The sequence below is a fragment of the Tiliqua scincoides genome, chromosome 9 (genome assembly GCF_035046505.1).
Source record: "Tiliqua scincoides isolate rTilSci1 chromosome 9, rTilSci1.hap2, whole genome shotgun sequence".
In the NCBI taxonomy this organism is placed as follows: Eukaryota; Metazoa; Chordata; class Lepidosauria; order Squamata; family Scincidae; genus Tiliqua; species Tiliqua scincoides.
Window position 1 is genome coordinate 9432162 of NC_089829.1, and position 26912 is coordinate 9459073.

Consider the following 26912-nt stretch of genomic DNA (forward strand, 5'->3'; position numbering starts at 1 on the left):
CAGAAATGGCTTAGGCTCTGGATAAAGAAATACTTTTGTACTAACTCTCCTGCCAGTTTGTCTGTCTCCCAGTTCTGGTGTTACGTGAGAGGGAAAAGATCTTCCCTCTCTATTCATCCCATGCATAATTTTATATTTCTTTCCCACCTTTCCTATGCTGCAGCAAATGCCAAAGGAGGATTACAATTCCAGACTAAAACCCACAATACATAAAACAATAAATAAAATCATAATAAGAGCAATACAACCAATTTGGAGGAAGGCAACTATTTATAAACAAGCACAGGGAGCAGACACTGGCACATCACCCAAAAGCAAAACAGGACAAACTTATGTCTCAGACATGTCCCCTACCCTGACACCTTTTTTCTAGACTGAAGAGCAGCAGTGTAGCCTTCCATGGTAAAGGAGGTGCCACTCCCCACTAATCATTTTGGTAACTCTCTTTTTAACCTTTTCAATTTCCTCTACATTTTTAATGCGTCTTAGTGATCTACTGAAAACTTGTTGGTTTATAAATTAAAATGTGGTCCAGTTTTTCTGCATTTTTCATATTTTGTTACATCAAGTTGTCCTTTCTCCACTTCTCCTCCCCGCCCTCTCCAAACATTCAGTTTCATTACAAGTCTTGCCTTAGTTCATTCTTGAAAAGCACTTTCCATTCCAGCCCTCTTTCAGAAAGAAAGAGGTCAAGTCCCCTCCCCTTTTTTCTTTGAGGTGTGACAAGATCTTCTGTGAAAGTTCAGAACTTGTTCAAATGCGCAAAAAAAAAAGCTCTTTAAGGGTTCACTGTTGTGAGCAAAGTGTATTACTCAGAGTTCATTTTTGATTCTTTAATTTGTTGGGTGAATTTTGGAAGAGTTGAGAAGATGTTTCAAACCCTGATTTCATGAACAACTCACTTCCATCAATGATTGAAGCTGAAGAAAATGAATGATAAATTACATTGATACGTATGAAGATGAGCTTTATACTAGGAGTTCTGGAAACTGGTAGAATGCACTAAGCCTTGTCCATAATAATGTTGTATCCCAAATTTCTGTTAGAGAGACATGCGCTATTTTTTCTCCAGAATAACTCTTTTGGGGGTGGGTGTGTGTGTGTGTGTGTGTGTGTGTGTGTTAAGGCAAATTATTAAAAGGCAGTTCTGATTTTCATTTTCAGGGAAGAAGAAGTTATCCCAGGAGGCTAAAAGGAAAGCAATACACAAAAAACAGAAGACTGTTTTGGATTCAACTCCTGCAGATATGAGGGAGCCTAAAGAAGATAAGGCTGGTATGGGTGTATAATTTCTGCTGGAAACTATACATTTCTATTGACCGATTTCATGGGGCGAGATCTATTTCAGAATCAGGGTCGGAAGGCACCAAGAGATGGTGCTGGCCTATAGACTATGTTTACAAAACAGCATTTAACATTACATAAAATTTAATGTTAAAGTAGTTGAAAGACAATGTTCTTGAATTTTGCAAATAAGAATCTCTAAAATGGGAAAGAGTTCTGAAAATATTTTGATACACACCCTAAATGTAATATATTCTTTCTCTTTATCAGATAAACAGGAGGATGAAGTGCCCTCTGTTTCAGCAGTACTGTCCCTGGAACAGACAGCTGTAATCCAGGAGATGGTAAATCAAGACTCTCTTCCAAACCTGGTAATCTCTAGTCCTGTTGGGGAGTCACATACAGCACCTGAAGATACATCAGAAGCAATAATGTGTGGAGATAATCTGTTAGAAGATGAGGAGGAGGAGGAAGAAGAGGATGGGGAAGATCCTGAGGAGGAGGAGGAGGAGGAGGAGGATGGGGAGGAGGAGGAAGATAATTTGCTGAAGCAAAGCCCTGAGATGGAGCCCATGTCCGTGTGTGAAGACAAGCTGGAATCGGTGGACGAGCAGAGCAGTGTATCTGAAGAATCGCCAGAAAGTTCCCCCAAGAAAAAGCCTGCGGTGAAATTTCCTAAGGCAAGGGGCGAGTCCAATGGCAGCGTCCAGGGGTCATTCATGTTTCCCTGTCAGCACTGTGAAAGGAAATTCACCACGAAACAGGGCCTCGAGCGCCACATGCACATTCACATCTCAGCCATCAGTCATGCTTTCAAATGCCGCTACTGTGGCAAAGCCTTCGGCACGCAGATAAACCGGAGAAGGCACGAGCGGCGCCACGAAGCCGGTCCCAAAAGGAAGCCGTTCTTGATGCTCACGTCCACACAGCTATCCGGCGGTCATGCTAGGAGCCAAATAAGCACAGAGGATGGCATTAAAGATGAAGCCATCGCCAAGCAAGACTTCACAACCTCAGAAACAGAGAGAGCTCCTCTAGAAATGTCAAATCCTGTTCTTCTGGAAGAGAGCAAGGAGCCCAAAGAATTGCACCCATGCAAATATTGCAAGAAGGTTTTTGGTACCCATACCAACATGCGCAGGCACCAGCGGAGGGTTCATGAACGTCATCTCATCCCCAAAGGTGTCAGAAGAAAACCCGAGGAGCCACAACTGCAGGCCGAGCAGAGCCAGCAAGCCCCAAATGTATATGTAGCAAATACAGACCCCGAGGAAGAGGGTGAGGCCGATGACGTGTACATCATGGATGTCTCCAGTAATATATCTGAAAATCTCAATTACTACATTGATGGCAAGATTCAGTCCAACAATAGCACAAGCAACTGTGAAGTGATTGAAGTGGAATCCAACTCGGCAGACCTCTACGGAATAAACAGCCTGCTTAACCCTGTGACGGTGGAAATATCTCCAAACTTGAAGGCTACGCCATTGCACCTGGTGGATGTGTCGAAGGAGTCGCCCATCAGTGGAAATTGTGAATCTAAAAAGAGGAGAACAGCAAGTCCTCCTCTGCTGCCGAAGATAAAAACGGAAATGGAGCCAGAACCAATAACATCATTGTGCTCCTTGACGATTCCTCTCACCATATCAACTGCTGAGAGCTTGCCTTTCCCCAAAGAGAAGAGTATTTATTTATCATCAAAGCTGAAGCAGCTTCTCCAGACACAGGACAGTAGTAAAGGTGTACCATCCTCTCCCTCATCAACTGAAGTCCCGAAACTGGGACCGCCAGGTGCGTCTTCGCCTCTTCTATCTGCAGCCTCCAATAGGTTCAAAAGAAGAACCAGCTCCCCTCCCAGCTCGCCACAGCATAGTCCAGCTCTTCGAGACTTCAGTAAAGTGAGCGAAGGAAAATCCGTTTGGACTGATACTGTTCTAGGCTCAAAGATTCCCAAGCTAGAAAGTCATAGTAATTCACCTGCATGGAGCTTGTCTGGAAGAGAAGAGAAAGAGACCATGAGCCCTCTTTGCTTAGAAGAGTATAAAATAGCAAAGGACTGGACGCCGAGTCCCCCATTTGGCAACGTGTGCAACCAGCAGCCTTTGGACTTGTCCAGTAGTGTGAAACAAAAGTCAAGTTGCAAAAACAGGACTCAGGTTCCTTGGGAGTCGGTGTTGGATCTCAGCATTCATAAAAAGGCTTGCAATGACACTGAAGCCAAGGAAACGAATGTGGCCCAGCCAACGTGTAGTAGTGTTAGGAAGAAGCCAACCACATCCATGCTACAGAAAGTTCTGCTGAATGAGTATAATGGGACTGATTTGACACAGGAAGATTCTGTCACTGAAACAAATCCAGGCCTGAGAATGTGCAAATTAGCAGAAGTACATCCGGAGCCTTCACCCAGTGCTGCTCTTCCCGTACCAGCTCTCAAGTCAGGTTCTCCGAACTCTTCTGCTGAGGCATTGTTACCTCCAGCATCTACTGTATCTTCATGTCAGTTTCCTCCTCTCCTGACACCAACAAACTCTCCTTCCCCACCTCCCTGCCCTCCTATGTTAAAGGTACCCACACCACCACCACCACCTCTTCTTCCTACTGTTCCTTCACCACCTCCAGAGGAATCTACCAGTATCACTCCTAGTTCGTGTCCCTCTCCACTGTCCAATACAACTGCTCAGTCTCCCCTTCCCATCCTGTCCCCTACAATCTCGGCCTCCCCAGTTTCTTCCATACAACTTCCCAACTGTGCTTCACCTGGGCCTCCCAACCTCTCATCCTCATCCTCATCTTTTTGTTCCTCCTCCTCTTCCTCTTCATCATCCTCATCATCTCCCTCCCCTCCTCCTCTTTCGGTAGTTTCTTCAGTTCTTTCCCCTGGGGATAACCTAGAAAACTCTGCCCCTATGATACCTTTGAAACAAGAAGAGCTTGAAAATGAGTATCAGAAGCCAAGTGAAGACCCACACAGTTCAAATGAAGCAGATCTTGTTCAGGAGACCTTTAACAAGAACTTTGTGTGTAATGTCTGCGAGTCGCCTTTTCTTTCCATTAAAGATCTCACTAAGCATTTATCTGTTCATGCTGAAGAGTGGCCCTTCAAATGTGAATTCTGTGTACAGCTCTTTAGAGAGAAAACTGACTTGTCGGAACATCGTTTTTTGCTCCATGGAGTTGGGAATATCTTTGTGTGTTCTGTCTGCAAAAAAGAGTTTGCTTTTTTGTGTAACTTGCAGCAACACCAGCGAGATCTTCACCCTGACACAGAATGCACACACTATGAGTTTGAAAGTGGGACTCTGCGACCACAGAACTTTACAGATCCCAGTAAGGCCAGTATCGAGCAAATGCAGATCCTACCAGAAGATTCCTCTGAACCATCTAAGGAGGAGGAAGAAGAGGAAGAACTCAACGACTCTTCTGAAGAACTTTATACAACCATCAAAATAATGGCTTCTGGAGTCAAATCAAAGGATCCAGATGTCCGTATGGGTCTCAATCAGCACTACCCAAGTTTTAAGCCTCCTCCATTCCAGTATCACCACCGCAATCCTAACGGGATTGGCATTACTGCCACAAATTTCACTACTCACAATATTCCACAGACCTTCACCACTGCCATTCGCTGCACAAAGTGTGGGAAAAGTGTGGACAACATGCCTGAGTTGCACAAACACATCTTGGCTTGTGCTTCTGCCAGCGACAAGAAACGGTATACCCCGAAGAAGAATCCCGTGCCATTAAAGCAGACCGTTCGCCCTCAGAATGGCTTCGTCCTCTCCGGACCAGTGAACAATTCTTTCAGGCGCATGGGCCAGCCCAAGAGACTCAATTTCAATGTGGAAGTGAGTCGGATGTCCTCCAACAAACTGAAAATCAGTGCATTGAAGAAGAAGAACCAACTTGTTCAGAGGGCCATCTTGCACAAGAAGAAATCCCAGCAGAAGGTGGAGCTGAGAAACAGCACCACAGAGGCCAGCCCACACATCTGCCCCTATTGCAACCGGGAGTTCACATACATTCGGAGCTTGAATAAGCATGCGTCCTATAGTTGTCCCAAGAAACCAGTTTCCCCTTCCTCTAAAAAGAAAGCTAAAAAGAAAAGCAAAAATGCTGGCAATGGTCAAAGTAGTAACCAGCGCCGGCGAACAGCAGACGCGGAGATCAAGATGCAAGGCACGCCAGCTCATTTAGGCAAGACGCGTGCTCGGAGTTCGGGTCCCACGTTGGTTCAGCTGCCATCAGCATCCTTCAAATTAAAACAAAGCGTCAAATTGGTTCCACCCGTGAGGTCCAAAAAGCAGAGTGTGTCATTGACCACAAAGAATGGCGGCCAGCTGAAAGTGCCCAAAATGACTCCAGCAGAGAGCAAAAAAACCAAAGGGGTCAGCAGAAGCAATTCCTCTGGACTGTCGAGCAAAGCGTCCCGCAAGTTGCATGTGAGGATACAGCGGAACAAAGTGGCACTAGCGAGCAAATCGACTGCGACAGGCAAGAAGAAGGCTGACAGATTCAGCATGAAATCCCGAGAGAGGGTGGGAGGCCCCATTACCCGAAGCTTGCAGCAGACATCCAGCACGGACACCTCAGAGAACAAGAGGGAAGAAGGCAGCACAAGGCCAGAGCTAAAAGATTTCAGGTGTGTCATTCTGTTGGGAGTAAGCTGCCTTGGGTCCCTTTGGGGAGAAAAGTGGGATAAAAATACTGTAAATAAAAGCAGGGTCCCTTCAACCGTTCTTTAAAGTTTAAGTGATAAAAACCTAAGCAAAGGGTGTGAGTGGTGATTGATATAGGATGAGTAGATTGATCAGTAGACCATGAAATCTTACAAAAGGATCTAAATAGACCAAATAGTTTTCTAACCAGTTTGTTGATTCAACCTGGTGTGTAAAAAGATCTTCAAATCATCCATCACCTATCACATTCCAGCCCCCCCCCCCCCCCCCCGTTTAAGACTGAGGGTTAATTTCTTCAGGATTAGGATTCAGGTCCAATATCTATCTGCATTCCTGAAATTTTAAAACCATATCTTGGATTGCTTACCATTATACACTTAAACAGTTTATTATTCCAACAGTTTATTATTATTATTTTACATTTCTTACTGTTCATATTCAACTCAAGATCAAGCTCCCTTAACCTGAACATTTTTTGGTTGATTTGTAGTTTTTAGCACACATCTCTAGGCTAGTCGTGAGGGGGGAAAAAGTCATTTTACCTACCTGAAATATGGAATGTGGCTCTTGTCTTCATTGCCCCTCAGAACTGAATGGGGAGGGGAGAGAAGCAGGACTGGAATTCTGATTCAGAATATGCAGTGCTTGTTTCCTCTTAGGATCCCCCACCTATCCTTCCACAGCCACTTTGCTGAACAGTTCCTAGAAAACTGACTTCTGCCTCTCAACAACAACAAAAAAAGCTGTATTTGTGGGCACAGGTAGACATGATGCCAGGAAACTGTGATTGCATTTGCCCAAGGGTTTTTAAAAATAAAATGAAAGAATAGTTGGGGGATGCATGGGATCAGGTTGGGATTGCAGTGCTGAAGAAGGAGCTATGCTTTTCATGCTGTTTTCCCAACTGAAATTACATTGCTCTCCCACCTCCAAACCTGCTGTTCTCTCAGTAGAGGAGAACCAACAGATAGGATGCAGGAAGCCATGTCTTTGGCAGGAACCAATCAGAATCTCTCTGCAAAGTTCTTAAGCCTCCTCTCTTTGTCCTGCCTTTACATTGTTTACGGTTAAGCATGTGAGTTTGGCGGTAGAAGACCTGAGCTGATGACCAATAAGCCTTCTATTCATCTTCCGGTGTTGGCAGACAAATTGATTTCTAAAGTTCTCCTTCTCTCTGTCAGGGATGGCTTGTCATCCTTTGCCTCACCTTCACCACAGTCTTCATCCTTTTGCTGTCTTCATCTGCTCCCATTTCTTTACCGCCTGCTCTCCTCTTTTGCCAAATCTTGCTTCTACTTTGTCATACCAAACAGAGTAACAGACTTTCCTGTAACTAAATTGTCTGTGATGGCCTGTTTTTCATAGCCTCTTAATTCTTCCCTGTTCTGCTTCTGTCACACATTCTCAGTCCTGTACCACTCCTCCTCTGATTCATTTCATTACCCACCTGACATGAAAGGGGAGGAGACTTCTAGTGACAACCCGTTGATCCAGAGCGGTGAACATAAGAACATGGCCCATCTAGTCCAGCTTCCTGTATCTCACAGCGGCCCACCAAATGCCCCAGGGAGCACACCAGATAACAAGAGACCTCATCCTGGTGCCCTCCCTTGCATCTGGCATTCTGACATAACCCATTTCTAAAATCAGGAGGTTGCGCATACACATCATGGCTTGTAACCCATAATGGATTTTTCCTCCAGAAACTTGTCCAATCCCCTTTTAAAGGCGTCCAGGCTAGACGCCATCACTACATCCTGTGGCAAGGAGTTCCACAGACCAACCACACGCTGAGTAAAGAAATATTTTCTTTTGTCTGTTCTAACTCTCCCAACACTCAATTTTAGTGGATGTCCCCTGGTTCTGGTGTTATGTGAGAGTGTAAAGAGCATCTCCCTATCCACTCTGTCCATCCCATGCATAATTTTGTATGTCTCAATCATGTCCCCCCTGAGGCGTCTCTTTTCTAGGCTGAAGAGGCCCAAACGCCATAGCCTTTCCTCATAAGGAACGTGCCCCAGCCCCGTAATCATCTTAGTTGCTCTCTTTTGCACCTTTTCCATTTCCACTATTTTGAGATGCGGCGACCAGAACTGGACACAATACTCCAGGTGTGGCCTTACCATAGATTTGTACAATGGCATTATAATACTAGCCGTTTTGTTCTCAATACCCTTCCTAATGATCCCAAGCATAGAATTGGCCTTCTTCACTGCCGCCGCACATTGGGTCGACACTTTCATCGACCTGTCCACCACCACCCCAAGATCTCTCTCCTGATCTGTCACAGACAGCTCAGAACCCATCAGCCTATATCTAAAGTTTTGATTTTTTGCCCCAATGTGCATGACTTTACACTTACTGACATTGAAGCGCATCTGCCATTTTGCTGCCCATTCTGCCAGTCTGGAGAGATCCTTCTGGAGCTCCTCACAATCACTTCTGGTCTTCACCACTCGGAAAAGTTTGGTGTCATCCGCAAACTTTGCCACCTCACTGCTCACCCCTGTCTCCAGGTCATTTATGAAGAGGTTGAAAAGCACCAGTCCCAGGACAGATCCTTGGACAGTCCCAGGACAGATCTACCGCTTTTCACCTCTCTCCATTGTGAAAATTGCCCATTGACACCCACTCTCTGCTTCCTGGCCTCCAACCAGTTCTCAATCCATGAGAGGACCTGTCCTCTAATTCCTAGTGATACCTAGTGCCAAGCTCTCATTCCCTTCCCGTCCTCCGCTCTTCCAATCAGTTTGGACATGCAGTTTGATGGGACAAGACCTTGTAGATCTAGACCACTGCCACCAGCTCAAGAGATCCAGTTCCCAGAGGGGTTCCCTGAGCTAAACCTCCCCAAGAATGCTATTCATGGTTGTTAAAATGCCCTCACTCTGCCAATAGCACCTGCAGAGCTGGGAGGCTGACAACTCCACTGATTCCAGAACACAGCAGAGGTTTTAAACCAAAAGGTTTTATTAACAGATGTGAAAAAGACAATGTAAACAAGCTTGGTTCCTCACAGATAACATCCCCTGAATGGTGCTATCTCTGCAGGGAAGCCTCACACGTGCAGACCCTGCTGGACTAGGCTGAGAGCCTGGATCACAACTTGGCCTAGATTGAGCTGAGGGGACAAGAGCTCTCAACGTCTTGGGTGTGTGGGGGTGGTGGTGGAGGATAGACCAACATAAACAGAACCTGACACCTCCTGGCTGATACTTGATCCCTTTCTGTACCTGGGAGCCCAGCAGCCTTCCACTCTGCTCACCAGATAGTGGGCTCTCTCTGTCTTGCTCTGTCAAAAGTGCACAGAAGATGGAGAGAGAGAATCTTAGACCTGGTGGTTTTTCCTCTAACCCCCCCCCCCAGCTTTCTAATTGGCTGGCTCCCCATGGAACCTAAAGCACCTCAGAATTGCAGGGAAAATCCTCCACAACAACCACAACTGTTTCATCACATGATCTAATGTAAATTGTAGAAATAGTTAAGGATTTAGAAGAGCTCCCATAAGAAAAGCCTTGCTGGATCAGACCGAGTTCCAGTTCTGCTTCCTATAGCTTCCAGTGGCCCACCAGATACCTCAGGGAGCACACAAGGCAACAAGATGGCCGCATCCTGGTGCTGTTCCTTGCATCTGGCATTCAGAGATAGGCTATCTCTAAAATCCAGAGGTTGCCTGTAGTCATGGCCTATAACCTGTAATGTTTCTCTGTAGTAGTAAAAAAGACCAAAGGATCCCTAAACTGTTCATTACAATAGGAATTCCAATAAGCCAGCAATTTTCAACCAATGTGCCATGGCACATTGGTGTCTTGTGAAAGATCTACATGTGTGTCAGGAGAGTTTGGAGCTCCATGTTTGAAAATCACCGAAATCTCTTCCAGTTACTGTGGCTCTGATTCTGGGGCAACTATCCGCAGTAAAAATTTGTATGAAGGAAAGAGTTTGTTACTACAGACAGTAATTCTATGGAATCTGGAAGAGTCTCCTGAAAGCCAGAAGCCAGAGGTGAAGACCATTGAGGCCTGTGTGCTCTAAAGAAAAACATTGAAAAATCACTACCATCAGCAATGACCTGTTTATCTGTTCAAATATATTTATATATTTTAAACATTTGTATCCCACCCACGTGGATCTCTAAGGCAGCTCTCAACTAATAATTAAACATGTTTGCTTGTTTCTGGTATCCCTGAATTTGTTGCATAAATAACCACTTGCCAATAAGTCTATTTATTCCCCTTCAGTTTTTGATACCCTCCCCCCACGTTGCAGATCCACCTAGCTAAGGATGTATATGGTTCAGTTCCATTTTGCAAAGCCTCACATTTTGTTTCTTCCCTTCTAGGAATCTCCTGTGACAAATAAACTATTGCATATGAAAGTTTTCAACTGATCAGCTTGAGCTGATGTGTGCTCCGCTTAGAGAGGACAAGCACTGTGGCCACACAGGGTTAAGAGACCCAGCTGAAGCGGGCTTCACCCCCAACAAGGGCAGCTGTCTTCTCACTGATGATGCCAGCTTTGGCATTAGGTCTGGCAAGCACCTTCCAGCAGAGGAAGTCCCTGGCCGCTGGGAAAAAGGGTACATGACTGTGTTTCCCCCCAGGATGCTGGTTGGTTTGTTGAAAGGAAGCGCATTGAGCTAAACGAGAGCGGATACTGCCACCAAGTTCAGAGCTCATGCTACTAATTCATGTTTTACCTGATTGGAAGAACATGGAAAATGCAAGAAATGCGGAGAGGTGATGTAACCAAAATACATGCAGAGAAGGTTCCTTTTCTCATCGGAAGCTCCCAGTATATCAGGGATGACAAAATATTACTGCACCTGAAATATTTTTGGTCGCATGTGGAGTCTCTCTTCAGTCTTTGTTTTCAACCAGCCAGTGCAAGACGACTCTAGTGGGGGCGGGGGGCGGGTACAGGCAAGGTTTTTCCCCCTCCGACTCCCATGCTCACATCCTGACTTGGGTTTTGGGTGAGGGTGGGTGGAAGCAGACTTGGACATTGTCATCATTTTCCCCAGTTTTCTGTTTATTCCCGGGGGACAGGGGAGGGAGGGATGAACATCTTTTTCAATCTTTTACCAGCATCCATTTTTGAAATCTCTCAAGACTAGGTGCTGTCCACAGTTTGAGAATTAATCTTCACCACACAGACCTGTAAAGCACAAATGAAATTACTGCTATAATTGGCTGATGCATCCGTATCGTATAACACAAGCTACACATTGTTCCTAGTTGTAAAGCAAGATTTTTTTCCTTTCTTGAAATGCAGTTTTTTTTTCCCACATCTCTTGGGGAAAACTAGTCATTCAGTTAGTGAAGAGCAGTTAGTTTCATTTGTGCACCCCTTTAAAAAAAATTTTATTTGTTGACTTAAAAAGTAATCTACCTCTTAAAATTTGTAGTTTTAATATTGTTTGGTGAATTTGTGCCACTTTAACACCTTTCCCTTTTTCACTATCATTCCCTTTTTGGTTACATTTTTTTTCTCGGTTTATGGGGACTTCTTCATGGAACTATTGTATAAAGCATTTGTAGCAAGTTTGAAAAAAAATAAAATATTTAAAATTATTTAATTTGTTTTTGACACTTCAGTTGTATTATATGTGATTTACATTAACGGGAGAGGGGTGGGGCTTTAATCTCAAAGCTGTTCCTGTATTAAAGTTTGCTGTTACGTAGTTTTTTTGTTTTTGGTTTCTTTTTTTTGGAGAGTGATATAAAGGCTATTCTAATGAAAACATTAAAATTTCCAGTTTGCTATACAAAAAGGGGTTGTCGTTACTTTTAAACATGGGCATCATTGGAAATGCTGAAAATATAGCAGTGTGTCTGTGTGAGTGGTTGTGATTTATTTCTAACAATTGGTCCAGTATGGACAAAAAAATCCTTCAGGGCCTCCCAAGACTACCATCACCTGTGGTGGTGTTTGAAATGCCACCCCCTTCAGTGGGCAATGGCTGCTCCCCTCCCTTCTTGTATCTGTTCCTGGGTGGGAAAAGAGAGGGAAATGGTGTGAGGCGGAGATGAGAAGGAGGGCAAGAGCATGGTAATGCCTGTTGAGTAAGTGTAACCAATAAAATGTTCCTTCTGCTTTGGGAAATTGAACCACTTCATATCAAAAAATGAAGATCCTGATGATCTCTAAAGGTAATTAAGAAAGCTCCTAGCCCCCTTTTGCAAGTTGTCTTCTGTTTGAGATTAAATTTGAACTGGGATTGCTAGTTTACATTATTAGGACATATGTGCCTTTGGCATCTGACCAACCCTGCCAAACTGGGGCAAGCCAAGCTTGGTGGGGTGGGGGAATCGGGCAGAGCTGTGGCCCCATTGGCTATCACAGGTGTGACTGGCATGCCTCTGGGCAGGCTCAGCTGCATGGCAGCCATGGGGTCAGGTGAATGCAAGGGGGGCACATCACAGCTTGTGGGGGGAAATTCCCAGCTTGTGGGCTGGAGGCTGGCCTAGGCCATCACTGACAGGCCTCGAAGCTAGTTGCATAGTGTCAGGATGACACCCACCTGGGTGGCTTGAGTTTTTCCCCATCAGGAAGGGTCTAATATACCCTGTACTGACCCAGGGCCACCTCTCTAAATTTGTCTCTGCAGTTGATTGGCTGCATGACAATGTGATGACAGCAGCCTACCTAAGTAGTCCCACAATGATTGGGGTTCCCTCAACACAAGGGAAGGCACAGATGCTACAGATTGGGGGAAAAAAACACAAAATGAACAGCACCAAAAAACAACAGAGGGTCTTGTGGCACCGAAATAAAGTAAGCAAGGATTTTCGTGATTCAGATTGCACCCCTTTACTAAAAGGAACATGGTGGTGGTGTCTGCAGTTCTGGTGGGGATGCGGAGGTTGATTAGAGAAAAAAAAAATTCACTCAGTGCTACAACTGTTAAACACATGAATTCAAGTTGCAGAAGGTTGAGGACTAGCAAGAAGGAGATGCTATTTCATTCAGAACGTGATGGGCATGTGGAAATTGGGGCCACATAAGAACAGCCCCACTGGATCAGGCCATAGGCCCATCTAGTCCAGCTTCCTGTATCTCACAGCGGCCCACCAAATGCCCCAGGGAGCACACCAGATAACAAGAGACCTCATCCTGGTGCCCTCCCTTGCATCTGGCATTCTGACATAACCCATTTCTAAAATCAGGAGGTTGCGCATACACATCATGGCTTGTAACCCATATGGATTTTTCCTCCAGAAACTTGTCCAACACCCTTTTAAAGGCGTCTAGGCTAGATGCCACCACCACATCCTGTGGCAAGGAGTTCCACAGACTGACCACACGCTGAGTAAAGAAATATTTCCTTTTGTCTGTCCTAACCTGCCCAACACTCAATGTTAGTGGATGTCTCCTAGTTCTGGTATTATGTGAGAGTGTAAAGAGCATCTCCCTATCCACTCTGTCCATCCCCTGCATAATTTTGTATGTCTCAATCATGTCCCCCCTGAGGCGTCTCTTTTCTAGGCTGAAGAGGCCCAAACGCCGTAGCCTTTCCTCATAAGGAACGTGCCCCAGCCCCGTAATCATCTTAGTCGCTCTCTTTTGCACCTTTTCCATTTTCACTATGTCTTTTTTGAGATGTGGCGACCAGAACTGGACACAATACTCCAGGTGTGGCCTTACCATCGATTTGTACAACGGCATTATATTAGCCGTTTTGTTCTCAATACCTTTCCTAATTATCCCAAGCATAGAATTGGCCTTCTTCACTGCCGCCGCACATTGGGTTGACACTTTCATCGACCTGTCCACCACCACCCCGAGATCTCTCTCCTGATCTGTCACAGACAGCTCAGAACCCATCAGCCTATATCTAAAGTTTTGATTTTTTGCCCCAATGTGCATGACTTTACACTTACTGACACTGAAGCGCATCTGCCATTTTGCTGCCCATTCTGCCAGTCTGGAGAGATCCTTCTGGAGCTCCTCACAATCACTTCTGGTCTTTACCACTCGGAAAAGTTTGGTGTCGTCTGGCCACAAAGTGAGATGGAATTTAAAAAGGCATTAAAAGCCTTTTTTAAAAGAGCATGGGAGAGGAGAGGTCTATTAATTATTAATCTTTGTGTTCAGAGACTGTTACAAGATGTTGGTAACGAAGAGCAAACAGCTCTTGCATTCATGCTCTATTTGAATAAGAGACAGATGTCTGGGATCATCTGAATGAATAGTTGTTGGGAAATAATGCTGGACTACATGAACCTGCCTGGTACTTTTTGCATGTACTTTTTACATCTATGGCAAGGGCCCCACCTTCTGGAAAAAAATATACATTGTTTCCGAGAAAATGCTTTTGCAAAATACGCAATGCATGTGCAGTGAGTTTTCAGAGCAGAAAGTTTCATTCTTTTAATCCTGCATGCATTTTCAAATTTGATTTAGAATTTTGTATTTTTAAAGGAGGATGTCAAAAAAGGGAGTGATGTTGGTCTTTTTCTTAGTGGATGTTTTGAATTAAAATGAATTCCAAGCTTTGAGGGGTGAGTTTCACCTTTGATTGAGTCAATTTTTTCAGCGTTTAAATTTTAGTTTCAAAACCTGAGTGTTACTTCAAACACTTCTTGAAGTTATGAATCTCTAGCCTCATAAATCTCTGGTGTCACTAAGTTGTGAAGCACTGCGTGCCCTTGTCTTCCTGCTGACGTGAAGGAGGTCTGACTTTGACTTTATAAGTAGTGATTTACTAACTACTTGAGGCCCCACTCCTATCTCCTGCCACCAGGGCTGATGCAGATACCCAAAAAGGTGTGGGGCAGTATTCTCAAACTTTTTAGCACCGGGACCCACTTATTAGAATGACAATTTGTCAGGACCCATGGCCAGAAGTGACATTGAGCAGGAAAATTTTTAACACCTACCATACAACAAAATCAAATTAAGTAAGGAAATTAAAAGTTTACAATAAATATGTTTAAAAATTTATTTAAACAGATAACCCTCCAGATGCTGATCTGTTTAAAAAATATATTAAAAATAAAATACACAATGAAATGAATGGAACCTACCTGAAATTAGCTTGTGACCCACCTACTGGGTCCTGACCAACAGTTTGAGAAACGCTGTGCGATTCCTTCGCAGGGTGGGGTTCTTAAATGGAGGGCCCTCCCTGCTATGTGGGCTTGAGTTCTCTCTGGGCTTCAATGTGGGGAGAGGGGGCAGAGTCCTTAGGGTGCATAAGCAGTGTGCCAAGCTCAAGGCGGCAATCCAAGAGGAAAGATGGTTGCATACTGGTGGCTCTGCTCAAAGGATAACAAGCAACAGGTGCAGGAGTGGTGATGGTGAGCAGAGAGGGATGGACTTCTGCAAAAAACAACCTGCACAGCATTCCAGTCAAATGACTTGCCCATGTGGTGGTGCTCGTGATGGGCTCACAGGCTAGTTTCCCAGATGAGGTGGTTCATGGCCCCATTTCATTGCAAGTGTGCATCTCAGGTTGGAACCTGGCCCGTTCCACTGCCAGCATTCCATGTGCAGGCTCTGTGCTCTTGGGGTCTATAGTGGGTAAGAGGGAGAGCTCTAGCATGCTCTGTGCCCCAGGAGGTGCTCTCTATCCTGTCCTCCACAGTGGCAGGGTGGTTAAAGAGCTGTTTTGTCATCTGGGCAGACTAGGTTCTTTGCATCTACTATGGGTATTTCAGGCAAACTACAGTATACAAAAAGTGGGTTTGGTTTTGGTTGTGTTCTGCTGGCTCAATTTGAACTCAATTTTCCCTCTGGTTTTTGATGGTGTATGCTACCCGCCTTCTTGCTTGGTTGAGTACAAGTCTTCCCTTTATTGCTGAGCCCAGTTCATCTGCTACTGAAAGGGTACTTTCCTATAGAGGGTTCACTTTCTCCAATGGGAATTTGAACCTTGCCCTTTTGAAGTGCTACCACTCTCACTAGGAATTCAGGTGTTGGCCTGGCCTGCTGTGGTGGGCACCAGGACAGGTGAAAACTATCAGCTAGTGCTCATTTGGACCAACATCCAGCTTTCCTTATCGCGTGCAGAAGGAGGGAACAGCCAGCTCGGTATACCTTGTAAGCACTTCAAAAACAAAACAAAAAAAGCAGTAATTTTTTTTATTCATGTGTCAACACTCAACTGTTCCACTATTCAGTCTGCACAGCAGCCAGCAATAATATTCATCAACAGGGAGTCAGCAGTTACTGTAAAAATGGGGCAACATTCAGGACCAATGCAAAAGAACAGAAGCAAAAGGAATGGGTGGGGGGAGAGCAGCCAGCAGCTTTATCCACTAAAAACTCTGGAGAATAAAAAGGTTTTAATCTGGTGCCTTAAAGAAAATACAAAACAAGCTTTAAAACAGGCACTGTTGTGTTACTCCAGTGTTTCTCAAATTGTGGGTCGGGACCCACTAGCTAGGTCACGAACCAATTTCAGGTGGGTCCCCATTCATTTCAATATTTGATTTTTAATATATTAGACTTGATGCTCCCATGGTATGTGACTGCATTTGGGGAAATGTGACTTACCTGTACTTCTAACAAGCTACTATGTATGTTCTTTTAACAATGATAGTCAATGGGACTTACTCCTGGGTAAGTGTGGGTAGGACTGCAGTCTAGAATTATTCAAAATGTTCCTGCTTTATGATGTCACTTCTGGTCATGACATCACTTCCGGTGGGTCCTGACAAATTGTCATTTTGAAAAGTGGGTCCTGGTACTTAACGTGTGAGAACCACTGTGTTACTCGATACAGGCTGAGTATCCCCTATCAGGACTGCTTGGGACAGGAAGGTGTCTGGGTCTTGTATTGGCCTGGAGTTTTGAATAATTGCATAAACATAATGAGAAATGCTCTTTTCCCTGGTACCCATACAGGTGTCTGCAGGCCCCTTTGACATTTTTCAACTGTGTCTGTACAGGTGCACATCCCGGAGCAGAGAACAGAACTTACAGGCTGTACCAGCACTGTGCAGAGGAACGGGTACAAGCACTTCTAGTGTTCATGCTACAGTAAACACCACAAACGTGCTCCTCGTATTCACAAGTCCTCTGTTCATATTTCACAAGTGCCCCTTCTGCTGTTCACAGTGTGCTGCCTGCTCAGCTCTGCACTTTCTGCACACTGCGCTTAAAAAAGTCTTGGACAAAAATGTCTTTTGGATTTTGGAATAGTCTAGATTTCGGATGTCTGCATAAGGAATCATCTACCGTACTCACAGTAAAGGATATTCCATGTTTAATATTAGCACACTAATAATATTAGAGGTCTGTGGGCTTTGGGTTGTTTTAATAATGGACCAAGCCCTCTTTCTCTTTTTAGAACAAGAAGCAATGGCAGGCACAAGGACACCCATTAGTGTTAGTCTGGAATTCCTGGTGTTCCCAGCCTCTATGCAAAATTTTTTTAACTGCAATAACCACCCCGGCTCTTTCCACCACTTCACCAGGGTCACTTTATGGCTTTTGTGGGCCCCAGGCACCCTTGCCTTTGTGGGCCCCTCCCACCATAATATGATCACCACCATGATATAACTTGAAATGCTTCAACATTTTTTTTTTTTTCCTGCTGTAGGAAAAATATAATAGATTTTTGTGGGTCCTAAAAGTTTCTTTTTTTCTGATATGAAAAACCTCTTATTCTACCCTAAAAGTTCATGTTCAATGTCTGATTTTTAAAAAAATTGAAAAATGTTTAGGGATCCCTAAAAATATTGTGGGCCCTAGGAACCGTGCCTACTGTACCTCATGGATGATCATAGAGTTGGAATGGACCCTCAAGGTCATCTAATCCAATCCCCTGCCAGTAGCAGAAAATCCTTCTAGAGCATCTTCAGCAGGTGCTCATCAGGCCTGAGATACGTCAGCCCTACTCATCACATGATAGCTGTGTTGATCTTCAAACCACTTTTTTGAGGTTTGTGATGCTGCTTGGGTATGCATGGATGAGCAAACTGGTATTCGAGCCAGGGTAGTGTAGTGGTTTGGGAGGTGGACTTAGACCTGGAAGATCCAGGTTCGAATCCCCCTCAGCCATGAAGCTTCCTGGGTGACCTTGGGCCAGTCACTTTCTCTCAGCCTCACCTACCTCACAGGGTTGTGAGGACAAAAGGAGGGGAGCAGCTGTGTACACCACCCTGAGCTCTTTGGAGGAAGGGCGGTATAAAAATGTGAATAATAAATAAATATTAGAAGTCCCAGCAGCTTACACACACTTTGTTTGACAAAGTTAAAGAAAACCTGAGAACTTCAAAGGGGCTGTGAGAAGAATTTCAATTTGTTAATCTGGAATGGATTCCTCAATCCAGACAAATGTTGGAGGAAAGGCAAGAAAGTCTAATATTGGGTGCTCTTTGGGTCTTGGGTAGTGTCTTAGGAATTAGGACAGTCCAAGAATGTTCATATTACTGCGTGTAACCTTCATGCATGGTAGAAACCCCCATGCCCAAACTGTTGGCTCTGCAATTCATAAGACGTAATTTGTCACGCTGAAGCCCAAAGTGCTCCTTCAGCATGTGTTAGCGTTGTTAAGACTGGGGAGGGGAGATATTTCCCAGTGCAGAAGTGTCCAGCCCAAAGCACAGAAGGCTTCTTGTCCATGCTTCCTCCCGTTTCATTTCCCCTTTTCATGTTCAGAGGAGCAGTGGAGGCAGCCGAATGGACGGAGGCTTTCAGAACAAGTGCGATAAAACTGGCAACAGCAAATCGTATACACAGTGGAAGAGGTTGGTGTGGTGTTTTTTTGTTGCCTTGATGGCCCTGATCCCTCCTCCTCCTCATCATCTTACCTGCCTCTGTGGTGGGAGGTGGCTACCCCACCTGGGGAAGCAGAACCAGCAAGGTGGAGATGAGCATGGAGACAACTTCATCCCATGGGCAGTTTCTTCTTTTGTAAACCAAATCCGTCTTCACCTGTGCAGAATCAGAAAGGATAAAAGTATAATTCTGTGAGTGGCACTTTATGAAGAATAAGAGGTGAGGTCCCAGCCCTGAGGAGCTTACAATCAGAGCATGTCTGTAGACAGGAGGCAACCAAGGAAGGAGAGAGAGATGGCAGCAGGGATAACACAGACAGAGTATGCATTTATATCCATTACTCATGCTTGGGCTGAGTTACATCAGGGGTTGGACCAAAATGGTTGTGGTTTTTGTTCAGCTTGTTTTACAGAAAAGCTCTGGGAGTGTTTGAAGGGCTGGGACTTGATTCTGTTTTGTTGCAGGATGCCTGAGCTCCTTCCTTCCTCATCCGCTTGCATTCCTGACAAATGCAGCTGGGCAGCAGGTAGTTAAAGCAGCCACCTTTCCTCTGACTGGTACTTCCATCTGTTTCCAGAATAGCATTTTTGCATTGCCGAATAGGGGAGGGGGGGCTAGAAACACTGCAGCAGATTCAGATGCTTCTAGGCTCCTCCTGCATCTCGGCTTCTGCTTTGGGCACAGAGAAGGGAGAGAGAGAGAGAGAGAGAGATTTGGAGTAGAAGCTCTAAGCAGGAGCCAATAGCAAAAGGCAGGCCAGGCAGTACTGTCCTATAGAGTGGTACAGCTGCAGCAGGGAGAGATCCAGGGAGACAGAGATACACCCATTAGGTAGGTGGATTCAAGTGGTGGTGATTGGGGCAGAGAAGGGAGGGTTCCTTGCAAGCAGGTTCCTTACTGCTTTGATCAGGCTGCCTTGTAAACTGCTGACCACTGGAAACTGCTTTGTCAACAACTCTTGCAGCCTGGGAAGCTGAACAGAGTCTCGCAAGAACCAAAAAAAAAGGAGGTCATCACTGTTTGGAGGCAGGGTCCGAACTAGAACCTGAAATGACCATGGCTTACCAGTGAAGAAGGCATCATCCCTAAAGCTCCCTCCATATCATGGATACATGAGAAAAGCTGGTGTCTTTGGGAAGCTCTCCCTTTACAGTCATGATCTGACTTGCATAAACATCAGCTGGCTCATTTGAGACCTTTTGGAACTGGTTGCAGCGGAGGGTCCAAGAGTCGGGCGATGGCCCACTGGAAGGAGAAGGGGCCGTAGTTTCTTTTGAGCCACCTCTGGCCAAAGTCACCTGGCTAACTCTGCCATCTCATTGCATTCTCCATCTGGGTCTGTGATGGGAACAGAAGAAAACTTCAATGTTTGGGACTGCACATGACAAACACAGGGAAGCCTGCCCAAGTCATGGAGACATCACCCGTGAGCCTGTCCTCTCCCGTGGGCCCTGTGACCTTCTCACAGGTCTTCGGACAGCAGAGCCAACTTCTGGAGGCAGGTAAGGAGGCTGACCTGGTCCTAGATGACTGGGGGCAGCCATGCTTCAGGGAATGCAGGAAGTAGCATGGCTGCCAAGAGGGAAGACCCAGGATCACTGCATGCTAGAAGCGATTCTGAGGTGCACCTTCTGGGTTGCATGATGCCTCTGTTTGGAGTGGGTAGGGGCCAAAAGGTTTTGAGACAACCCAGGGTAGGAAGGGTGGAAAGCGAATGAAAACTTTTTGGATGTGGTCTGAAACACTGAATGCAAAGGGGAAACTGCTGAGCAAAAGACTTTTCTCTTGTAGCAAAGGGTGAAAGGAATATAAGTCGCATTCAAAGGTTGTTGCTGGTGAGCTTCTGTCTGCTGTAATGAGGTCTTAATGTGAGCAGATAGATCTAGGCAAACAGACAGTTTTTGGTGATGGTTGCTGCTGAAAATCAAGGAGGAGAATATGTGGCACCTGGGAAGCGTCTCTCGGAAGAAAACAAGCAAGAGGGGTGGTGTTTGTGCTTTCAACTTCAGAAGATGTATTGGTGTTAGTTAACACTACATCTGTTAATGCAACACTGGTACTTCTACTAGGAACAGGCACCAGTACAGCTGAGCCAAAGCAGGGGCATCTTTAGGGGCAAAAAACCTCTGATTTTTGTTTCATTTTTTCACGCCCATGAAATATCACAGAAATGCTGTCACTCTGAATGGGTGAGCGATGCCAACCCAAGAATAACTGCATTATCATTGTGAAGTCATCTCATAAACATGAGATGGACTAGAGCCATAGCATCATGTACCATTGCATCCATTATTTTCACATTTTTATACCGCTCTACCTCCAAGCTGCTCAGGGTGGTGTACATGGTTCCACACCTCCTCCTTTTTCCCTCACAACAACCTTGTGAGGTAGGTGAGGCTGAGAGAGAGTGAGAGTGACTGACTAACCAAAGTTCACTCAGGAAGCTTCACGACTGAGCAGGGATTTGAACCTAGATTTTCCAGGTCTAAGCTCAACTCCCAAACCACAACATCGATTACCCAATTGATTGACGAATTCCAGAAAGAAGATCCAGCTAATTAAAAAGAAATTGCCAAATTGCCCTAGAGAAAGGAAAAAGTGGCAGCAATGACCTGAAAAGTAAACATGGCACAGCTGTGTGACATGATCTTAACCACAGTTCTTGGCTGTAAGGCCCTCTGACCAAGAGACATTGGCTGCAATCCTAACCACATTTTCCTGAGAGTAAGCCCCATTGAACAAAATAGGACTTACTTCTGAGTAGGCCTGGTTAGGCTTGTACCCTTTGCTGGTTTGGAAAAGTGCATAGAGGTGAAGGAAGTTTGAAGAGATTGTATCTAGTGAGTGATTGGGGACATCCATTTCAGATGGCCGTAACCCTTGAGAAATTGCCATAGCAAGAAGTAGGGCTTGCCCATAACCTTCTAATGCTTGTCCATTGCCTCTACCGCATTTTCAAAACACCTTGCAAAGGTGTGACTGTCCAGTTTTGGTCTGGGAACAATTTCTCAAGCAATTGGTTTTATGTTGCACAAAGAGAACCGTTCACAAGTGCGTGTAGCCTTGTGGTTGAGAGGGCCAACGCGAGCAGTGATGCTGGGAAGGAATGCGACTTGGATGTTGGTGCTGTCAGATGTTGTGGGCACCTCAACAATTTCCTGGGAAGGAATGAGCAAGAAGGACTTCCAAGGCTGAGGGTGTGGAGCACCATTCCTAGATCTTTGGTCTTCCTTGGACCAAAGATCAGAGTAGAATATCATTTGCAAAATAGGCAAGGACGTTCAGGGCCAATCCTATCCAACTTTTCAGCATTGATGTAGCTGTGCCAATGAGGTATGCGCAGCATCCTCGGGTAGGGGAGCAATCATGGAGGCCTCCTCAAGGTAATGGAATGTTTGTTCCTTTACCTTGAGGCTGCACTGTAGCTGCATCAGCGCTGAAAAGTTGGATAGGATTGGGCCCTCAGGGTTTTTGAGCTGGAAGGACAACCCATTTTCAAGAGGCAAGGTCTGGAGATAGGCTTTCAAAATTCTTTCTCCCCTTCCTCCCTTGATTTTGGCCTTCCAAATTCCCTAGCCTTATTTTTCCGAGTCAAAATGAGGCATTAAGAATTCTTAACTGTTTTTATTTTCCTTCCAAACGTCACACAGAGCGCCGAGGGTGATTGGTTTGCTGCAACTTTTCATTCCATTTGTATTTATTCAAGTATCTGTTTTAAGTATCTGCATGTACGTATTGTCAGCCCCGTCTCCAAAAGCCCCGAACAATATAATAGCTCTCACAGTTGGATCAATATCCTTTTGGCGTCCTTTGCAGTTGGACCTGAAGATTGCATAAGGCATTGCATAAATTAGCTGATTTATTCCCCTTCGTCCTCTCTTCACTCTGCCCCTTCCCTAGTAAAGAAGGAGTTCGTCTCCTCATCTCTCCTTCTAACTGCTTTCCCCAGGGCCCCATAGTGAACATTAGCTGCAAAATTCCCTTGTCTAGAATAGGTTTAGTTCAGTTAGGTCCTAGTTGGAATTCCCCTTTAGGTGTTGGACCCAAAAATGAATCCTTTTTGCACCTTTCACCCTTGACTCCCCGCTCCAAATTATACAGCTGGCCACTATGAATTATACTGGCCACGATGCATTTACTTTTTCTCCCCATGGTGCATTTTTTTTTTAAACAGTGCAACAAGATTTTGTGGCTTGTTTCTGTTTACACCCATTAATCCATATCGATTTACACTTTCTGGTAACAATTCCACAAAGAATAGTCTTGCATCAAATAAATGACCTGTGCTGGGAGATGGGGAGGAGTGGCCTGTTAGCATGGCAGGCTCTGACACTGAGGTGGTCACCTGAGGTGGAGGGTTGTGAGGGGCTTCTGCCTCTTTCTGTCCACTCTGTTCCACTGCTCTGTCTCTGTTCACTCATAGAATCATAGAGTTGGAAGGGATCCACAAGGTCATCTAGTCCAACCCCCTCGTCTGCAGCAGGAATTCACTCCTTGGATTTGAAAAAGAATCTCCCAGAAGAGGAAGTATGGAGGAGAGGAGAGAGATGGCCTAGAATGGTTATTGCCCACCACCCTCTTCTCTTGCCACATTTCTGCTTCTTCTCCATTCCTGAGCTTCTTTAAGAATGTGGGAAGGGAGAAGGAACAGTAGCAGACAGTAGCTGGTGCATTGCCAGGCTAGGGGTGGAGTGACATTTGACGCATTACCTTGCGTGCCAGGAGGTTTCGGCTCACCCAAGGGCCACTTTTTCAATATTTCTTAGGCTCTGAATAATGTATGGTGTAAGTGAGGCTGTGATTTCAAAGGAAAAGCCTTCCCGGTTAATGGAAGGGTGGAGATAATGTCATGATGTTTTGGGAATATGAAGGCTTTTTATGGTAGATAATGCTTTGCTTCTATGGCCCTGCACATGGAGCTCATGGCAAGATAGACTTTGGAAGGCAAATCTGAGTACACAAGTGTAGATTGGCTCAAAATGAGAGGGGTGCAATTGTACAGTGAAAGACCAAAAACTCAAAATGTGTTCAGATGCAGTGTTTGACCACTGCATGGGTGCATGTGTATGCATTTATAAATCATAGTGGGGGGAAAAAGCAATCTTTGTATTGGAATCGCAGAAGATCTGGCGAGGAGGTAGGGTGTGGTGTCAGCAGTGGCCCCTTTAAAGGTAAGGCCTGCGCATTCAACAGGGAGTGTACTGTATAGCTGCTGCTACATGAAGACAATAGGGCCCTCAGGTATAAAAGCACCTGATGAAGGGAGAGTTTGGTGTGGGCAGCAGAAGGAGGAAAGCTTTAGGAAGGAGACTGGATTCATGGACTGAGGAACCGATGGCTAATGGACTGCTGGAATTGCTGATGGATTGATGTGTGAATGGACTTTGGAAGGCGATGGAGCAGAAACAACTGGAGACACTAAGATAGGTGTTTGGCTGCCCTTCCCAAGACCTGCTGAGGGCCAAGGGGCTGCTGTAGTGGCAGGAGGCTGCTGGCAGGAAAGAGAACCTTTGTAAGTTAAACAGGCAAGCTACCCTGGTGGTGGGGTCCAGCAGTACAAAACTAGTGTCATTGTTGGGTAAAAAAAGGGAGCTAATTAGCTAAAAGTAGGCATAAGTTCTCCAGGCAGAGTTTGGATTGGGAATCTGGCAGAACAGTCATGACCATCAGCTGGTTGTGTCAAGGTTAATTCTGCATAGTTATTATTAACATTATTAACAGTATTTATTAACAGTATTTATATACCACTTTTCAACTAAAAGTTCACAAAGCGGTTTACAGAGAAAAATCAAATAACTAAATGGCTCCCTGTCCCAAAAGGGCTCACAATCTAAAAAGATGCAAAGGAATACCAGCAGACAGCCACTAGAACAGACAGTGCTGGGGTGAGATGGGCCAGTTACTCTCCCCCTGCTAAAAAAGTCCCATCAATGCCATACACAAGCCCCCCCCCCCCGAATGAAAATCTTATGCATGATCACCCTGAGACTGCTGTTTGGCACACCAGTGTGCATGAATAATGTAGAGGCGAGGACAGATGAAAAGGAACTGAACATGGAGGAAAATGCACCTGTCCCAATTCTGGAGTTAATTTGAGAAATTCTTCTAGTTAAATCAGAAGGCGGGGGACAGAGCAAATTGGAGAAAGAAGAAAGGAAGCAGATAGGGGCGAGGAGGGAATCCTTAATGGAAAATGGTGCAGAATCCAACAGATAAGATAGTACAGTGACACTACAGTTGCACATGTATAGAATATTATTTTTCAAAGGCACATGTACCATGTTCCTCCAAAGCAAAATAGGGACATGGATTGTCCAGGAACAGGGCATGGAGGCTCTTAAGCTGCTCTGCGGTGAGAGAGGAAAAGATAGATTCAAAACTGAGCTTGCAGGAGTCTTCAGAAGCAAATTGCTTATGACAGTGGCCACTTTTAAATATCTCACAACCATAGAAGTCAGCATAAAAATTGCTTGGTGTCAAGTCTAGCTGTGACCCCAGCTGACAGTGACTGGAAGATTCCGAGTGCTTTACCTGCATACAGGCGCCATTTACTGAGCCATGTACATGGCAAAAATCTCTTTTAAATCCAAATCCAAAGGTTTAGATTTCTTCCTGGAGGCTTCCTGGGTGACCTTTGACCAGTCACTTATGTCTCAAGCTCACCTACCTCACAGGGTTATTATGAGGACAAAAAAGCAGGGAAAGAATTAGGTAAACATCATTCTCCTTGGAGGAAGAAAGTTATAAAAGTGTGAAAAATAAATATAAATAACAATGGCTATAAACTGGTAAGCAGTCTCTGAACATAGAAAGCCCAGTTAACTACCATGGCTAATAGCAGCTGAGAGACAGGCTACAATCCTAACCACACTTTCCTGAGAGTAAGCCCCATTAAACAAAATAGGACTGACTTCTGAGTAGACCTGGTTAGGATTGTGCCCATGGTCTAACCTAAGCTTTTGACTGTCAGCGCATCATGTGGCAGTAAGTTCCATATATTGCAAGATGTGCAAAAGTACTCAGTTCTCTCTGTCTGGAGTCTACAGCTAGTCAATTCCTGCACATGATGGACACTGCAATCCTACGCATGGCTGCTTGGAAGACAATCCCATTGCGTTCAGTGGGGCTTTCTCCCCAGAAAGTGCATCTAAGAGTGCAGCCTGAGTTCTAGTATAAAGAAAAGGGGGGGGGGGAGCTCTTTCTGCACAATCCCTAAATCTCATCATTTACCTTTAACCTCTAATCTCACTGTTAATCACCCCCCCCCCCCAAAAAAAAAGCCACAAAAGCAATAATGGTTGTTTTATTTCTCCAAATCCAGATTTGTATGGGTGTGTTTTAAGCCTGGCTGTTGTTTTATAAATGAAATACTTGCTAACATCTGCAGATTAGCATAGCGCAGCTTTATTGTTTGATATTGAAAGCCCTTGCGCCTTGTTGAACCCTCAGGCCCCATTGGGGGCTTGCACTGCCAGAACTAGTGTCCTTGGCAGCTGTCCCAAAAAAGGCAACACACCATTTTGCACAACCACAGCTACTGCAATCAATCACTGATGCAAGTCTGAGTGGACCTGGGAAGGTGTTCTGAGTAGAACCAGTGGAGCAGTGAGGGCTTACCTTACCCGGAGGAAACCTCTGGTACTGACCCCCCCCCCCGCCCCCAGGATGCAACAAGCACACTAGTGGCATGGCAAGGGGAATTTTGGTAGGATTGGACTGCCAGGTATATTCTTCATTGTTTTTATGAAATCACAACATCCTGTGGCAAGGAGTTCCACAGAATAATTATGTGCTGGCTACAGAAAGATTTCCTTCTGTCTGTTCCGACTCTCCTGCCAGTCTATTTTAGATTATAAAACCCCCTTGATGTGGGCAATGTGAGCGCAATTGTTAGCCTGTCTGACTAGGACCTGAGAGACCAGATTTCAAATCCCCAAACAGGCATGAGACTCATGGGGTGACCTTGGCCTGGACACCAACTTCCGGCATGACCTACCTCGAAGGGTTGTTGTGGCAATCAGCTGAGGGGGAACCCTGAGCTTCTTAGAGAAGGTGGATGACCTGGATCTTTTGCGGGGCTAGTATCACCCTGCCTACGTTAGTGGCAGCATCGGAGACTGCCTGTGTTGCCAGGTCAACTTAGCCACGCAGCCTGGGAGCACCCACTTGTCCTTTGCTGCCTCAGGCAGCAAAATATCTTGGGCTGGCAGCCTTAGGCAATCT

At 45.2% G+C, this 26912-nt stretch overlaps 1 protein-coding gene and 1 long non-coding RNA gene across 3 annotated transcripts in view; one reads left to right on the forward strand and one right to left on the reverse strand.

Annotated features, from left to right (window-relative positions):
- PRDM2 (PR/SET domain 2) overlaps nucleotides 1-11643 on the forward strand; it is a 73184-nt gene extending 61541 nt beyond the window's left edge. For both annotated transcript variants that reach the window (XM_066637220.1, XM_066637221.1), the window contains exons 7-9: nucleotides 1165-1275; nucleotides 1555-5923; nucleotides 10303-11643. In XM_066637220.1, coding sequence (XP_066493317.1) covers nucleotides 1165-1275; nucleotides 1555-5923; nucleotides 10303-10315 — 4493 coding nt within the window. In that variant the 3' untranslated portion in view covers nucleotides 10316-11643. The remainder of the gene's footprint in view (nucleotides 1-1164; nucleotides 1276-1554; nucleotides 5924-10302) is intronic.
- Nucleotides 10875-26912, reverse strand: part of LOC136660157 (uncharacterized) — a 35760-nt gene continuing 19722 nt past the window's right edge. Inside the window, exons 2-3 of the long non-coding RNA XR_010794893.1 lie at nucleotides 18722-18845; nucleotides 10875-11117 (exon numbers count right to left, since the gene is read on the reverse strand). This is a non-coding gene — a long non-coding RNA (uncharacterized lncRNA). The remainder of the gene's footprint in view (nucleotides 11118-18721; nucleotides 18846-26912) is intronic.